The 17,239-nt window shown below is 50.1% G+C and overlaps 1 protein-coding gene across 1 annotated transcript in view; it reads right to left on the bottom strand.

Moving 5' to 3' along the window:
- The window catches only part of KCP (kielin cysteine rich BMP regulator), a 94,145-nt gene that overhangs the window by 44,891 nt on the left and 32,015 nt on the right, over positions 1 to 17,239 (bottom strand). The window contains exons 15-27 of the mRNA XM_056846636.1: positions 15,642 to 15,724; positions 15,319 to 15,412; positions 12,633 to 12,712; positions 11,740 to 11,839; positions 11,479 to 11,564; positions 10,810 to 10,903; positions 9,129 to 9,281; positions 7,948 to 8,054; positions 6,059 to 6,152; positions 4,992 to 5,165; positions 2,855 to 2,937; positions 2,003 to 2,096; positions 1,270 to 1,452 (exon numbers count right to left, since the gene is read on the bottom strand). Of these exons, the coding sequence (XP_056702614.1) occupies positions 1,270 to 1,452; positions 2,003 to 2,096; positions 2,855 to 2,937; positions 4,992 to 5,165; positions 6,059 to 6,152; positions 7,948 to 8,054; positions 9,129 to 9,281; positions 10,810 to 10,903; positions 11,479 to 11,564; positions 11,740 to 11,839; positions 12,633 to 12,712; positions 15,319 to 15,412; positions 15,642 to 15,724 (1,425 nt within the window). The remainder of the gene's footprint in view (positions 1 to 1,269; positions 1,453 to 2,002; positions 2,097 to 2,854; positions 2,938 to 4,991; positions 5,166 to 6,058; positions 6,153 to 7,947; positions 8,055 to 9,128; positions 9,282 to 10,809; positions 10,904 to 11,478; positions 11,565 to 11,739; positions 11,840 to 12,632; positions 12,713 to 15,318; positions 15,413 to 15,641; positions 15,725 to 17,239) is intronic.

The raw sequence follows: 17,239 nt of genomic DNA on the forward strand, positions 1-17,239 counted from the left end.
TGAACGCACGAAGCTGCCTTCTACTGAATCAGACGGTTGGTCCATCAAAGTCAGTATTATCTACTCAGACTGGCAGCTGCTCTCCAGGGTCTCAGGCAGAGGACTAGTCACATCACCTACTTGTAGGGTTGCCAACCTCCAGGTACTTAGCAAAAACACAACTGTTGATAACTGTGCGGTGAGTGTTTATATAACAACTCTATAAATATAAGCACTGAGTTACTAACTTGCTTATAAAATATTCTAAGTACAATTCTATTATATTACATTAATAAATACAACCGAACAGTATTTATTAATGTTGTATAATAGAATTGTACTTAGAATATTTGATAAGCAAGTTAGTAACTCAGTGCTTATATTTATAGAGTTGTTATATAAACACTCACCGCACAGTTATCAGCAGTTGCGCTGCTGCCGTTGCGTCTTGTTATTTTGCTAATTATCTTCAGCCCACTGTATTTTGCCAACCTCCAGGTGGTGGCTGCAAATTTCCCGCTATTACAACTGATCTCCAGCTGATAGAGATCAGTTCCCCTGGAGAAAATGGCCGCTTTGGCAATTGGACTCAATGGCATTGAAGTCCCTCCCCTCCCCAAACCCCGCCCTCCTCAGGCTCCACCCCCAAAACCTCCAGGTATTTCCCAACCCGGAGTTGGCAACCGTACCTACTAGCCTAGTCCTTTTAACTGGAGATGCCGGGGATTGAACCTGGGACCTTCTGCATGCCAAGCAGAGGCTCTACCACTGAGCCACAGCCCCTCCTCATTATGAACACATGGAGCTGCCATATACTGAATCAGTGCCTTGGTCCATCCAAGTCAGTATTGTCTACTCAGACAGGCAGCGGCTCTCCAGGGTCTCAGGTAGGGGTCTTTCACATCACCTACATGCCTAGTCCCTTGAACTGGAGATGCCGGGGATTGAGCCTGGGACCTTCTGCATGCCAAGCAGATGCTCTGCCACGGAGCCACAGCCCCTCCACATTTGGCATCTTTTGCCCAGGTGATGATGGGAAGCTGGTGGTTTGGTGAAAGGAGGCCATGACCAGCTAGTTCAGCGCCAGTGGGTGAGAGCAAATGGGACTGGAGCACCTGGATTTTACCTCTGGCTCTGGAGTGGGAGGGAAAGTCAGACTCTGATCGCTGCCCCTTCCCCACAATCTCCCCCACTGCAGAAATGGGTAAGCTCTGTTCACGTGGTTCACTCTGTTCACATTGTGGGTGGGCTGCGAGGTTTCCCTAGAGAACAGCACATCTCGTCTGTTACCGTCGCAGGAACGGCAGCAGTCCTGCTTCAGCGGGTGAGAGCACTGGACCGGCGCGCAGGGCTGGCGTTGGCAGGTGATGGTCCCGTTGCTGCACATGCAGTCCCGGCATTTGTCCGACGGGTCGTAGAACCGCTCCGTGTGCTGGTAGGAGAGGCCCAGGTAAAGGCAGCTGGCTGGGGGGGCTACAGGAAGGAGCAGAAGGCAGGTGAAAAGAAGAAGAAGAGGAGGAGGAGGAAGAGGTGGAGGACGAGGAAGAGGAGAATTGGTTTTATATGCCAATTTTCTCTTCCTTTTAAGAAGAATCAAACTGGTTTACAATCTCCTCCCCTTCCTTTCCCCACAACAGACATCTTGTGAGGCAGGTGGGGCTGAGAGAGTTCGGAGAGAACTGTGACTGGCACAAGGTCACCCAGCAGGCTGCAAATGAAGGAGTGGGGAATCGAACCCGGTTCTCCAGATTAGAGTCTGCAGCTCATGTGGAGGAGTGGGGAAATCAAACCCGGTTCTCCAGACTAGAGTCCGCCACTCTTAACCACTACACCACACTGACCCACAGAGACTCCCAGGTCCCAAAGGTGGAGTGGTGCTTCCTGGCTGAATTCACCTCTAGATTGCTCACAACCCCCCACTAGCCCTCTACCAGGGTCATATCCCCTGTGAGGCAAAGGAGCAGACCCCCCACACACCCCCCATCAGCCTCCCCATCCAACTGCGGAGGATGCAGTTCCATACCTGGGCAGCGGGGGCAGCATTCCCCAGGCATCATGAAGGGCTCTGGGCAGACCAAGGGGCCACACCTGGTCGAGAGGCACTGAACGTTGCCGTTCTGCAGGGGGGGGTAGATTTGGGATTAGGGTTGCCAGCTCCGGGTTGGGAAATTCCTGGAGATTGGGGCGGGGCATGGAGCCTGAGGAGGGCAGGGTTTGGGGAGGGGAAGAACTTCAATGCCATAGGCCATTTATGCAGGATCAGTTTTGATGCTCGCTCAAAGCTCTTTTTTTAAATGCGACCTTTAAAATGTCTATTCATGGTCCTGACGCAAAAGGAGAAATTCCACACACCCCACTCGCCTGCTCCTTCGTTCCTGTTTGCATAGATATTAGCAATCACCGTATGCATGCTTCCTTGAGGGGATTCTACACGGTGAGGGTGGAGCACACACAAAAGGTCGCGTTAAAGGGGCTCTTAAGAAATGCGAAGCAGGTATGCGCCGGCTTCGCAGTGACTTCTAGAATGACAGTTCTGCGTGAAGAACTCAAAAGAATATGCAGGGCAATTCAGCCTGGAACATGCTGCTAATTACCAAGCATAAATGGCCATAGAGTCCACCTTCCAAAGTGGCCATTTTCTCCAGGGGAACTGATCTCTGTTGCCTGGAGATGCTGAAATTCCAGGAGATCTCCAGGCCCCACCTGCAGGTGGGCACAACCCTAAGAGAGGGTGCATCATTTGACAGAATCAGAGAGCTGAAAAGGACCCTCTGGGGCCCCAGGGCCCGACTCACGCTCCCTCCCTGCTGTAGCGACAGTGGTCCCCGCTCAGCCCTGTCCGCTGCTTCCGTGACTCTGCAGCCGCGGCACTTACAATGCAATGGCATCGCCGGCACTTGTCCGTGGGGTGGGGGAACTCGGCTCCGTTGGGGTACTCCTTCCCAGCATAGTTGCAACCTGTGCAGGACAGGAAAGGTAAATCCTGGCTGTATGACACAGGGGAGAGGGAAAGGGTACGCTGGCCAGCTTCGGGTTGGGAAATACCTGGAGATTTTGGGGGAGGAGCCTGAGGAGGGCGGGGTTTGGGGAGGGACTTCATTAGGGTTTAATGCCCATAGAATTCACCTTCCAAAGCAGCCATTTTATCCAGGTGAACTGGTCTCTATAGTCTGGAGATCAATTGTCATTCTGGGACATCTCCAGGCCTTACTTGGATAGGGTTGCCAGCTCTAGGTTGGGAACACATGAAGCTGCCTTCTACTGAATCAGACCATCAAGGTCCATCAAAGTCAGTATTGTCTACTTAGACCAGCAGCAGCTCTCCAGGGTCTCAGGCTGAGGTCTTTCACATCACCTACTTGCCTAGTCCCTTTAACTGGAGATGCTGGGAATTGAACCTGGGACCTTCTGCATGCCAAGCAGATTCTCTACAAACTGAGCCACGGCCTGTCTCCTGGAAATACCTGGAGATTTTGGGAGAGGAGCATGAGGAGGGTTGGGTTTAGAGAAAGAAGGGACTTCAGTGCCATAGAGTCCAATTGCCAAAGCGGTCATTTTCTCCAGGCGAACTTATCTCTATTGGCTGGAGATCAGTTGTAATAGCAGGAGATAACAGGCTGTTACATAACAGCCCAAGTGTGAGTATTCTATTATATTTTGCTATATAATGTTTGTATCATATTCTTAATTGAATGTAATATACTTATGTGTGTGTGTGTTAAGTGCCGTCAAGTCGCTTCCGACTCATGGCGACCCTATGAATGAAAGTCCTCCAAAACGTCCTATCTTTGACAGCCCTGCTCAGATCCTGCAAATTGAAGGCCGTGGCTTCCTTTATTCCCTATGGTGAGACAATCCAAAATATACTTATAGACCTCCTTAACACATGTTTGATATGCGAAGAGATATAATTGTCTGTATACTGTGACATAATGTGTATATAATTCTGTCACATGTGATCAATTTGGCATAGTTATAAAATATACACTGTACTCCAATATTTTATTACAGTGGCTGCTGATGAAGGCCCCGAGGTCGAAACAGGGTAATTAACCGCCCCGCTGCATCCATCGTCTTTTCCTTATCAGTGCCACTGATGTGAACAGTGAGTTGCAATATTCCACAGAGCTTAAACAGAAGCAATTTTTTATCTCTTAGGCAAGCTGCAAGACGCACCGTGAAAGCTGCCCGTGCTCCTCATATGTCAATTAAGTGAGACATCTACAAGAACTGTTTTGCCTACTCTACCTTTAAACACCTGTGAAGCAACAGAGTGTTTCAACAATATTGGACTACTTAGTTTGTTTGTATTTGTTTTTGTATGGACTATATACTTCCAAATGCGCTTGGTGAATTACCCATGCTTAATATAGCAATATAGCAACATTGTATTACTATATGGTATTTCTCTTCCTTACTGCTGTTTTTTGTTTACAAACCCCTGTTACAGCAGGCTAACTTTTCTATTTTTAGTACCTGGAGGTTGGCAACACTAGGCTCCCGTAAGGACCCGTGCTACTGCATTCTGGACCAGTTGAAGTTTCTGGAACAGTCTTAAGGGCAGCCCTGTGTAGAGCTTTACAGTAGTCCAGTCTAGAGGTGACCACTGCATGGATCACTGTGACTATGTCAGGGAGAGAGAAGTATGCCATAGAGACAGGGTTGCCAGGTCAGGGTTAGGAAATACCTGGAGATTTTGGGGGCGGAGCCTGAGGACAAGGTTTGGGGAGGGGGGGGGCTTCAATGCCATAGAGGCCAATTGCCAAAGTGGCCATTTTCTCCAGGGGAACTGATCTCTGTCACCTGGAGATCAGTTTTAATCCCAGGAGATCTCCAGCCAGTGCCACCACCTGGAGGTTGAGCAACCCTACTCAAGGTGGCCTACAAAGTGTAAGCGAATGCAACCTATAGGACGTGACGTCTAATAAGCAATGCAGCCAGATTAGGATTACAGGAATTGGAAACCGAGCAAAACGCCTTCAAACCTCACGGTGGGCCTCGCCAGTTCTTACCGTTGCAGTTGTTCTGGCAGCAGGATCCTGGCAAGGGGTGGGCACAGAGAGCGCCAGGGCAGTGCCGCTCCTTGCAGTAGAGTTCCCCACTGGTGCACAGACAAGCCTGGCAGGGATTCTGTGGGTTGGGGAACTCCTCTCCGTCCAACACCACATGGTTGTCATGAGTGCAGTCTAAGGAGGGGCAGGAAGAGACAGGTCAGCTGACAACTGCATCCCCCCCTGGGGTTGCCAGGTCTCTCTTCGCCATTGGCGGGAGGTTTTTGGGGTTGAGCCTGAGGAGGGCGGGGCTTGGGGAAGGGAGGGACTTCAATGCCATAGAGTCCAATGGCCAAAGTGGCCATTTTCTCCAGGGGAGCTGGTCTCTGTCGGCTGAAGATCAGTTATAATAGCAGGAGATCTCCAGCCACCACCTGGAGGTTGGCAACCCTAAGTGGCACATTTTCCCAGGGTTGCCAACCCCAGATGGGGAAATTCCTGGGGAATTGGAGGGTGGAGCCTGGGGAGGGAAGAATTTGGGGAGGGGAGGGACCTCACTGAGGGATCAAACCATAGAGACCACCCTCCAAAGCAGCCATTTCCTCCAGGGGAACTGATCTCTTTAGTCAGGAGATCAGTTGTAATTCTGGGAGAATTCCAGGACCGACTTTCTGCAACCCCTTTCCTCCATGGTTTGGATTTTATTTCAAAGAAAGAAAGGCAACGTTCTGCACACACGCGTCTATTTGTTTCTTTCTTGGGGCAAAATCTGGATTTTTTTTATTTTTTGGAAAGAAAAGGGAGCAGAGCTAAGGTTGCCAGGTGGGTGGTTTTGGCGGGCAATTGCCAGCCAATCCACCTGGCTGCTCCGGAGCATCAATCGCGTACGCGTGTGTTTGCGTGTGCCGCGATTACATCATTTCCAGGAAATGGCATAATTGCGGCATGCGCGACCCTGCGCACGCACACAATCGCCCCAGCCCCGCCTCCAAAAACCTCCTGCGCATTGAGAGGGGGGTGTGTACCTGGCAACCCTAACCAGAGCCCCTCCCTCACTTGGCTAATTTCTGTCCAGTTAAAAGACTCACCGGGGCATTTGGGGCAGCAGAATCCAAGCCTCTTCTCCGGATGGGGGCAGACCGCAGGTGGGCAGACGGTGGGGGAGCAAAACACGGTGCCGTCCTGCAAGAGAGAAAGTGGCAGGCGGTTCCCACACCCTCTGCTGTGGTGTGGGATAGCATCCAGTTCCCGTCTCCCCTGCCACCCCTGTTCTTATGAGCTTGCAAAAGTGGAGCAGGGTCTAGGAGACTTTGAAATCTGGGCCGGCCCGTTCGGCTCCTCCAAACTGTAGTAAATGTTATTTATTTACTTCGTTTGTACCCCGCCTGTCTCCCCAGTGGAAACCCAAAGCAGCTTAACATCATTCTCCTCTCTTCCATTCTATCCGAACGACAACCTTGTGGGGTTGGTTAGGCTGAAAGTGTGTGACTGGGGAGGGGCCATGGCTCAGTGGTAGAGCATCTGCTTGGCATGCAGAAGGTCCCAGGTTCAGTCCCCGGCATCTCCAGTTAAAGGGACTTGGCAAATAAGGTGATGTGAAAGACCTCAGCCTGAGACCCTGGAGAGCTGCTGCTGGTCTGAGTAGACAATACTGACTTTGATGGACCAAGGGTCTGATTCAGTGTAAGGCAGCTTCATGTGTTCATGTGTTCATGTGAGTGGCCCAAGGTCAGCAGAGGGATTTGAATCTGGGTCCCCCAGATCCTAGTGTGACTCTGTAAGGCTGGCTCACAGTGCTCAGCGACACACAGGATACCGTGGGGAGGAAGAAGAAGTAGAGTTGGTTTTTATACCCCAATTTTCTCTACCTTTAAGGAGTCTCAAAGCGGCTTGCAATCGCCTTCCCTTCCTCTCCCCACAACAGACACCTTGTGAGGGAGGTGGGGCCGAGAGAGCTCTAAGAGAACTGTGACTGGCCCAAGGTCACCCAGCAGGCTTCATGTAGAGTGGGGAAACCAACCCGGTTCTCCACATTAGAGTCCGCCGCTCATGTGGAGGAGGGGGGAATCGAACCCGGTTCTCCAGATTAGAGTATGCTGCTCTTAATCACTACACCATGCTAGCTCTCGTCAGGCCTGCCGGGTCTCTCTCTTCGACCGCCGGAGAGCCAAACCTTTAACATTCCCCTCCTGCCTTCCTGGTTTGCCAACTGACGTCTCTGGAATTCTCTCCTTTGTGGCAGGACCCCTCACCTTTCCTAAGTGATGCCCCAGGCAATTTAGATAAACTGTACCAGAGAACAGTTTGAAAACCTTGCAAGACAGCTGCAAGCTTCTTAAAACGAGTCTTGCGCAATGTCAGCAGCTGGGGACGGCTTGATGCATGCAGGATAGGGTTGCCAGCTCCAGGTGGGGAAATACCTGGAGATTTTTGGGGCAGAGCCTGAGGAGGGCGGGGTTTTGGGGAGGGGAGGGACTTCAATGCCATAGAGTCCAATGGCCAAAGTGGCCACTTTCTCCAGGTGAACTGATCTCTGTTGGCTGGAGATCAGTTGCAATAGTGGGAGATCTCCAGCTAGTACCTGGAGGTTGGCAACCCTAATGTGGGATGATCTGGCTTGAGTCCTCACAAGCCTGTAAGGCGGTTCCGTAGTATTATCTGCACAGGGCAGCAAAGGGCAGCTTCACACATGAGGCTCATGGAGTTCATGGCAAAGGCAAGGCCTGAGGAACATCTGGCCCACAGTCCCTTTGTAACTAAGCTGTGCCATACTTTGCTAAACATGAGCTGCTACATGATGTACACATCGGGAAGTCAAGCTGGCCTTGCAAGACCTAAGCTGCTGGAAGCTTACCAAGTCAGCAAGAGCACGCCACACTGGCTTCCTTACTTGGTTCGTAAAGCAACTCAGGTCTGGCAAAGCGACTTTGGGGCACGAAGGTCATGCAGTGAGGTTTTGACTCTGGCCGGTTCTCACCATACACCGACAGCTCTGACAAAGGTTGTCCGGGTCGACAAACTCTTGCCTGTTTTCGTAGAGCCGCTGTTTGTAGGAGCATCGCTGGCAGGTCGGGCAACAGGAGCCTGTGGAGAAGGAAGACGGGAGACCGAGAAGAGGGTCAGAGGTACTGCTGAACAAGCACTTGGTGGCAGCAAAACGCCAGGTGCTGTACAGAATGTGCTGTTCTGACTTTACCCATTCCACGGCTCTCTTCCTGTCCCAATCCAGCCACGTGCAGCAGGGACCAAGTGAATTCTGGGTTATAGGGATGGAAGGGGCCACACAGGCCATCTGGTCCAACCCCCTGCTTAATGCAGGATCAGCCTAGAGCATCCCTGACAAGTGCTTGTCCAGCCTCTGCTTAAAGGCTGCCAGTGAGGGGGGAGGCTCACCACCTCCCTAGGCAGCCGATTCCACTGCTGAACAACTCTTACTGTAAAAATTGTTTTCCTAATATCCAGCTGGTACCTCTCCGCCCGCAATTTCAACCCATTGTTGCGAGTCCTATCCTCTGCCGCCAACAGGAACAGCTCCCTGCCCTCCTCTAAGTGACAGCCCTTCAAATACTTCAAGAAAGCAATCCTGTCCCCCCTCAGCCTCCTCTTCTCCAGACTAAACATTCCCACCTCCCTTAGCCTTTCCTCATGGGGCTTGGTCTCCAGACCCCTGATCATCCTCGTCGCTCTCCTCTGCACCCGCTCCATTCTGCCCACATCCTTTTTGAAGGGAGGCCTCCAGAACTGCACACAATACTCCAGGTGCGGCCTGACCAAAGCAGGGTACAGCAGAACTATGGCATCTTGCAATTTGGATGTTATGCCTCTGTTGACGCACCCCAAGGTTGCATTAGCTTTTTTTGTCGCTGCATCACACTGGCTGCAGAATGGCACGTTGTTGCCCCTGCCCCCAGCCAGCTTTTGGACAGGAGAAGAAAAAAGAATCTGTGCCCAAGAACAGAAGAGATGGATTTGGATGTGCAAAGAGCAAGGAGGAAGGAAAACGCTGTCATGCGATCCCGTCCCTTTTCTGGCCTGCCCTAGGCGTTCTCTGCACCACCAAGTCTATCTTCCCCACACCTTCTGGGGGGCTGCACCCTAAAGGGAAGGCCACGCTCCTTCGCTCTGCTCATGGTACTGTGACAGGTAAGAAGCACTCACCTTGAAGCTGGGCAGGATGTTGGCAGGGGACAGGTGGGCACTGGGTGGCGCTGCACACGGGCTCCCCCTGGAGGCAGAGGCAGGTGCTGCAGGGATCTCCTTCCGGCTCCCATTCGGTGCCTTCCTCGAACTCCACACTGTCAAGGATACAAACTGGCAGGGAGGGAGGCAGGGGATGGTGAGAGAGCCGCCATAGTTCAGACCAGTGCAGTGGTCTGTGAGCTAGTTGCAGTGCGCTAGTTCACGATATTGGGAGGAGGGCCTTTGCTAGACTCCCTCCCGCCCCTGGAACCCCCCCCCCCCCGTTTCTCCTTGTTGTGTTGGTAGGGTTGCCAGGTCCCTCTTCGCCACCAACGGGAGGTTTTTGGGGCGGAGCCTGAGGAGGGCAGGGTTTAGGGAGGGGAGGGACTTCAATGCCATAGAGTCCAATGGTCAAAACAGCCATTTTCTCCAGGGGAACTGATCTCTATCGGCTAGAGGTCAGTTGTAACAGCAGATCTCCAGCTAGTACCTGGAGGTTGGCAACCCTATGTGTCAGAGGGATCAGGGTGAAGGCACTTCGCCTTGCAGTATGTCTGTGTTTGGGAAGATGCCTAGACCTCCTTATAGGGCTGAGGGGCTCCGAATGCCTTCAGCTACAAATCTGGGCAGAAAAAGACTTTGCAACTGACTCTTGTGTATTACTTCTTTCATACAAAAAATCAGAACCCTGCAGCCATGATGGACCAAGATGCCCAAATTGGTGAAAGAGGGTCTCTTTTTATTGGAGTAGCTTAAGCAAAAGGTCGGAAGCAAGCCTAAGGACTCTTTTTCTAGGGTTGCCAACCTCCAGGCGGTGGCTGGAGATCTCCTGCTATTACAACTGCTCTTCAGCCGATAAACATCAGCTCCCCTGGAGAAAATGGCCGCTTTGGCAACTGGGCTCTACGGCATTGACGTCCTTCCCCTCCCCAAACCCCGCCCTCCTCAGGCTCCACCCCAAAAACCTCCCGCTGGTGGCAAAGAGGGACCTGGCAACCCTACCCTTCTTCCAATTGAGATCCAAGATTAATTTCCTTTGTATTAATTTTTTAAAAATCAAACTTCACCAGATTGATTCTTAGGTTTGGCATCATCTCCCTGACGAAGGGAGCGTCAATTCTCGAAAGCTCATACCCCCCAAAATCTTGTTGGTTCCTAAGGTGCTACTGGACTCAAATCTATCTGAAGAAGAGTCCTGTTTTCACTTGAAAGCCCACTTCCAGCTTTTAAAACGTGAGTTGTTTGCATAAAGGTAATGAGACAAAAAGCAACAAATAGTGGAAGGGAATAAAATTTAATAAAATACCCCTATGTGTTTCGCAGAAGCTTCTTCAGGAGGATCTTTCTCTGCTCAAGAGTTGCTTGAGCAGAGAAAAAAATGAAAAAAAACCCTACCCAAAGCCCATCTTGCACTTGGGGCGCTCAGATCTTTTCCCCACTGCCAAATGGCAGCTCAAGATAGCTCAGAGAAACAAGCCAAGCTGCGTGCTCTGAGGGTTGGTGGACACTCCCTCCAGGTCACTGGCCAATCTGACCTGATACAGGGCTGCGCTGGATCTAGCTCCTCCCTTAGGTACAGAGAAGGGTGATTGGTTCGGTAATGCCCAGGAACGGGCGAGGCCCTCCCCGGCTCTGGCATGGCCCTGGGTTCACGAATCACCTTTGCAGAGTGGGCAGCAGCGCTCTGGGTCTCGGGCAGGCTGGGAGCAGGGGGTGGGGGGGCAGAGCTCCTCCTGGCACCGGATGTGCCCGTCCTGAGTGGGACACAAAGAAGGAAGACGGGAAAGAATTGGGTGGCATCTGAAAATCCCAAGCAAGTTCATTGCAATGTACGCTTGCAAAGGCAAGGACCAGGTGAACACACATGAACACGTGAAGCTGCCTTATACTGAATCTGGGACCTTCAAGGTTGGTATTGTCTACTCAGACTGGCAGTGGCTGTCCAGATTAGAGTCCGCCGCTCATGTGGAGGAGTGGGGAATGAAACCGGTTTCTCCAGATTGGAGTCCGCCGCTCATGTGGAGGAGTGGGGAATCAAACCCGGTTCTCCAGATTAGAGTCCGCCGCTCATGTGGAGGAGTGGGGAATCAAACCCGGTTCTGCTGCTCTTAACCACCACACCACGCTGGCTCAGCAGATTCTGAAGCAGGCATAGTGGAAAGCATGAAAGACCCCCCCCCCTCCAACCACCAAGGATCTGTCAGATCAAAATAACTGTGAACCTAAAGGCTGGGGGGCAACGGACGCTAATGTATCTCCTGCTCCAATAGTTACAGGACATCTTTTAGTCCCCACCAGCGATCCTACCAGGTGCACCAAGCCTACTCACTGTGCATGAGCAGCGAAGGCATGGGTTGCCCCCTCCAGGGGTGACGGTCTCTCCGTTCTGGTACAGGCGGGCTTCAAATTCACAAACTGGCCATCCGGATGCAGGAAAAGGAAAGAAAAAATACAGCACGTGTGTGCCACACTAGCCACGGCACCGCACTCTGACTCCAGGAACTGTAGCTCTGAAGACCCAATAGGCCTGTATCCTGGAAAAAGAAGGGAGATGGGCCAGGATTTGGAGGCTTGGGGGGTGGATGCTCACCATTGCAGGTCGGGCAACACTGGCCGGGCACTTTGCCAGGGTGGCTACAGGGTGCTGGGGGGCAGTCTGCCTCCAGCCGCTCACAGGAGACCTCCCCGGCCTGTAGGAAGAAGAGGGACATCACTGCATTTGTTCCGCACAAACCCTTGACTCCTCCATAGCTTCCGTATTTACTCAGGCCATGTGTGCAGGGGGTATTTAGGTTGCGATTCCTGCTAAACTGCTTCGAGGCTTCCTTTGCATTATTCATGATTTTACTGACTTTGAGAAGTCACTTTGCTCCCACCTCATTTCCCCCCCACAGTTCTAGGATGCTGTTTTGAAACGAATTTAAACACTGCTTCGAGGAAAGAGCGAGGCAAGTCCCGCCCTTTCCATGCATAGTCCTCACTTCAGGGTTTCTCTCCCCACACCCGTTCTGGCTTCTCCCTCCCACGTGTCTGTCCCTCCCATCCAACAACAGAGGGAGTGAAACCTTCATGAAATGTGCAGGATGACACCAACTGAAGAGAGGCTGGAAGGCCTCTCCCTGGCAGGGAGCTGTTGAAGAAAGGAGGGGAGGAATACCCAGCTTTGCAAAAGCACACACACAAACAGGGAACAGCCCCTTGAAGAGCTGACCCGCCCCCCTCCAAGTAAACTGCAACAAGGCTGCATTCTCAGGGGGTGGGACCAGAAGCTCCCTGATTCACTAGGGATGCATAATTAATCACAAGGTATTACTGGAATTTCTTTAGGAGGGGAAGCCCTCATGCATATGATGTTTGAGAATTCGGATCAGAAAACCGTGCAGCAAACCAAACACAAACTTCCCGTGCATAAATGACCTCAGAGAGGCCCTGCCATTCCTGCAAGGGAAGAATCAGACGAGCCCTGGGGGAGGCCACACTCACCCTACATCGGCACCTCTTGCAAGGGTCGACACTCTGCACCGGATCTCCGCTGCGATACTCCCGCCCTTCCCACAGGCAACCTGGCGGCAAACCGAAGACCCGTTCAGAAGCGCTGGGACAGCGGGGAACTCCGGCTGCACTCTTCCCAGGTGCCAGCAGGGGGCAGCTCTGAACCAGCACGTATCTGTTCTACCTTTGTTTTATCTTGTGGACGTTTTCGAGTGTTGTAATAGACCATTTGTTTTTCAGGTCGATGTTTCTGACTATGAATCGCACCTGTATAATATCGGTAACACTGGGGGCAACTGCTTGAACCACTCCTGTTGCTAGAGACTTACTCTTTTTTTTAAAGGAAAACTGGAAATTTGCAGAACCGGTTACAATGGTATAGCCATATAATGAAACAAAATGGAAGATTTTTAAAAATGGGGAAAGTCCAGTGGCCTGCAATAGGGAGGGAGTGGGTGCGATTCTGAGAGAACTCCAGACCCCACCTGGAGGTTGGCATCCCTAGGTGAGGGTGGCAAGTAGGGTTGCCAACCTCCAGGTACTAGCTGGAGATCTCCTGCTATTACAACTGATCTCCAGCCGATAGAGAACAGTTCACCTGGAGAAAATGGCCGCTTGGGCAATTGGACTCTATGGCATTCATAAGGTTGCCAACCTCCAGGTACTAGTTGAACAAAATAATACAATAACCTGTGCTGGAAACTATGTTATTATGCAATCAATAAACAGCACCAAGGCTCATCCTAGAAGTTAACAGTACTTGAACTGAATGATTCACTCACAAAATAAATTTACTGACTGAATCCAAAAAATATTTCACTGAAAATTGGTCTCAAGCAGACAAATTGCAAATACAGGTAAGGAACAGAATATAAAGGTTACATCACCAAAGAGCTAGAACAATTGAGGAAAACATCACCTCAAAATAAATTCTCAAGTCCATGAGTTTAAGAGTCCAAAAAAGAAACAAACTGAGGTCCAAATATAAGGAGGTTACGTCACCCCAACGAACCAGTCCAAAACTGAAGTCAAGGTAAGGAATGGGGTCTGTACTGTCTTCCCTCTAGAATTTGCGCTTCTTTAGAATTTACTCATCTAACTAAGGACATACAGAAAATAATTAGGAGACATTGGCACATTCTGTGTAATATGCCTGGATGCCAACAGTTGCCCCTCTTTGGATTAAGGAAAACGTGTTCCTTTAAAAACAATCTTGTTAAAACGTACGGGTTGGAAAGCAAACCAAGAGTTAAAGTGGTAGGTCACCACAAATGTGGCGCACACGCATTCTGTGCATATAGTCTTCCCGTTAAGGAAGTGAGTTCAGCAGCGTTCAATTTCAAATATCAGCTTAGATTTTTTAGCAACTGTTTAACATCTAATGTTGTTTATGCAATCACGTGTCCTTGTTTTCTTCTGTACATTGGGTCCACGACTAGACAACTCAAATTAAAAATAGGCAAACATTGGGTGCACATTCGCACGCGAACTATGGACGCCCCGTTAACAGGGCACTTCCTGGAAAAAGGCCACTCCGAGGATGATATTAAATTATTTGTGCTATGGAAATATCAGCAATGACCCTATCAAGTAGAGGATGTAAATAAGATTCTTCATGGACAAGAAATGAAACTCATATTTTTATTCAAAACTCTGGCTCCGGCCGGTTTGAATAATGAATTCGATTTATCATGTTTCCTGTAGCTTTAAGACTGTGACAACTGTGTTCAGCTGTGATATCAGCCTCAGTGCATTTAATCAGTATAGCAAAACCCCATAGATAACTTCACAGAAGATAGGAGAGCCCGTTGGGTCGGCTATGGTAAGGATTGTTTCAGATTTAAGAGTCTGAATTTATTGTTATACATTTTAATATACATGCATGCATTTATGACTTTTTTCAGAGGCTTAATTGCCCTAAAAATTATGAAGAAGATTGACTGAAGAAGCAACTCCTTTGCGAAACGACCACTTATCTGGAAGTGTCGTCTCTTTGCGTTGTTTGGATTTCTCCTCTGTTCTGTTTGGATCATCCATCCCCATTCCTTACCTTGACTTCGGTTTTGGACTGGTTCGTTGGGGTCATGTAACCTCCTTATATTTGGACCTCAGTTTGATTCTTTTTTGGACTCTTAAACTCATGGACTTGAGAATTTATTTTGAGGTGATGTTTTCCTCAATTGTTCTAGCTCTTTGGTGATGTAACCTTTATATTCTGTTCCTTACCTGTATTTGCAATTTGTCTGCTTGAGACCAATTTTCAGTGAAATATTTTTTGGATTCAATCAGTAGATTTATTTTGTGAGTGAATCATTCAGTTCACGTACTGTTATCTTCTAGGACGAGCCTTGGTGCTGTTTATTGATTGCATAACCTCCGGGTACTAGCTGGAGATCTTCTGCAATTACAACTAATCTCCAGACGACAGAGATCAGTTCACCTGGAGAAAATGGCTGCTTGGGCAATTGGACTCCATGGCATTGAAGTCCCTCCCCTCTCCAAACCCCGCTCTCCTCAGGCTCTGCCCCCAAAAACCTCCCACCAATGGTGAAGAGGGACCTGGCAGCCCCAGGGGCAAGGGAAGCAGGGATTTGGAAAGGGCCAGGGGGAACCCAATGGAGCTGGGTGAGGGGGTCGGTCCCTGGTTCCCCCATCTCTATTTCTCCATGTGGCTTACCGTCACAGACGGGGCAGCAGGAGCCCCAGCGAGGGGGGGCTGGGTGGCGGCACAGACTGGCACACTGCCTCCGCTTGCACACGGCATTCCCTTCCTGGGGAGGGAAGGGTCACAGGATTGGCACCTTCCAAGAGGAGGCAAAACCCGGCACCGCCCAGACTGTCCGCTCCAGGGCGACGCTACTGAAAGCTCTTTCCCGCTTTAGCCGGACTGTGAAGTCTCAGCCATGGGACAAGCAGAAACGAGAGGCAGGTTTACCCCACAAGTTGGAGGTCAGGACCACAGGGCGAAACTGCCTCATTGGCACCCCCTCCTGGCCTCACCTGGCACCTGCACTTCAGGCAAGGGTCCGTGGTGGGTGTCCACTCCTCTCCGTGATCGTATCGGCTGGTTCCGTCCACACAACCTGTTACACGAGAGGTGGGGGGGGGGAAGAGGAAGATTTGTTACCAGAATGGTGTAGTGGTTAAGAGCGGTGGTTTGGAGCGGTGGACTCTGATTTGGAGAACTGGGTTTGATCCCCCACTCCTCCCACATGAGCGGCGGAGGCTAATCTGGTGAACTGGTTTTTTTCCCCTCCCAAAAACAATTTTTTAAATTAAGTTTTCAACAACATAAAATACAACATACAGGACACACAACATACATATTTAGTAACATAGTTTCACACATCCTAGACATAAAGGGCAAGAGTCCAGTAGCACCTTAAAGACTAACAAAAATATTTTCTGGTAGGGGTATGAGCTTTCGTGAGCCACAGCTCACTTCTTCAGATACAGCTAGAATGTGAATCCATCCGTCTTTAAGTAGAGGAACAGTATGTAAATGTGAATAGCAGGCTTGATGGGATTAGGTGTGATATGCAGAAGAGTCTGTGATGTCCAGGGGAGAGATGGGTGTGGAGAAATCAGCATTGGTAATGGGCCATGAATGCAAGGTCTTTATTCAGCCCAGGTAAATGCATTGACTTTAGTTTGAATATCAACTGTAATTCAGCAGTTTCTCTTTCCAATCTCCCTTTAAAATTCCTTTGTAAGAGAACTGCTACTCTTAAATCTGCAACAGAATGTCCTGGACGGTTGAAATGTTCACCCGCTGGTTTTTGAATATCCTAGACATGTTATATATTTATCTATGTAAGTCTGCAGTAGGAGCCCCGTGGCGCAGAGTGGTCAGCTGCAGTACTGCAGTCCAAGCTCTGCTCACGACCTGAGTTCGATACCGACGGAAGCGGGTTCCAGGTAGCCGGCTCAAGGTTGACTCAGCTTTCCATCCTTTCGAGGTCGGTAAAATGAGTACCCAGCTTGCTGGGGGTAAAGGGAAGACGACTGGGGAAGGCACTGGCAAACCACCCCGTAAACAAAAGTCAGCCTAGTAAACGTCGGGATGTGATGTCACCCCATGGGTCAGGAATGACCCGGTGCTTGCACAGGGGACCTTTACCGTACCTTTTAAAGTCTGCAGTGGGTCTACAATCAGCCTATTTTAAAATATATATAATTGGAGGTATATAAACTTGTTTCTACACAACGCTAGACAATAAAATAACCTAATATATTTCTAATTATAGACCAAAAAAGCATTTATTGGGTCTTGTGGTCAATACTAACAGTATATGATATTACTATGGTGGACTGGGTTGGTTTCCCCACTCCTCCACATGAAGCCAGCTGGGTGACCTTGGGCCAGTCACGCTTTCTCAGCCCCACCTACCTCACAGGGTGTCTGTTGTGGGGAGGGGAAGGTGATTGTCAGCCGGTTTGATTCTTCCTTAAGTGGTGGAGAAAGTCGGCATTTTTTTTTTTTTAAAAAAACCCAACTCTTCTTGTTCTTCTACCTTCCAAGACGGAGCTGGGAAAGTGATGTGGAGTGGGGGGTGGGGGGTAGAAGTGCTAGGGTTGCCAATCTCCAGGTGGTGGTT

This window comes from Euleptes europaea, chromosome 3 (genome assembly GCF_029931775.1).
Source record: "Euleptes europaea isolate rEulEur1 chromosome 3, rEulEur1.hap1, whole genome shotgun sequence".
In the NCBI taxonomy this organism is placed as follows: Eukaryota; Metazoa; Chordata; class Lepidosauria; order Squamata; family Sphaerodactylidae; genus Euleptes; species Euleptes europaea.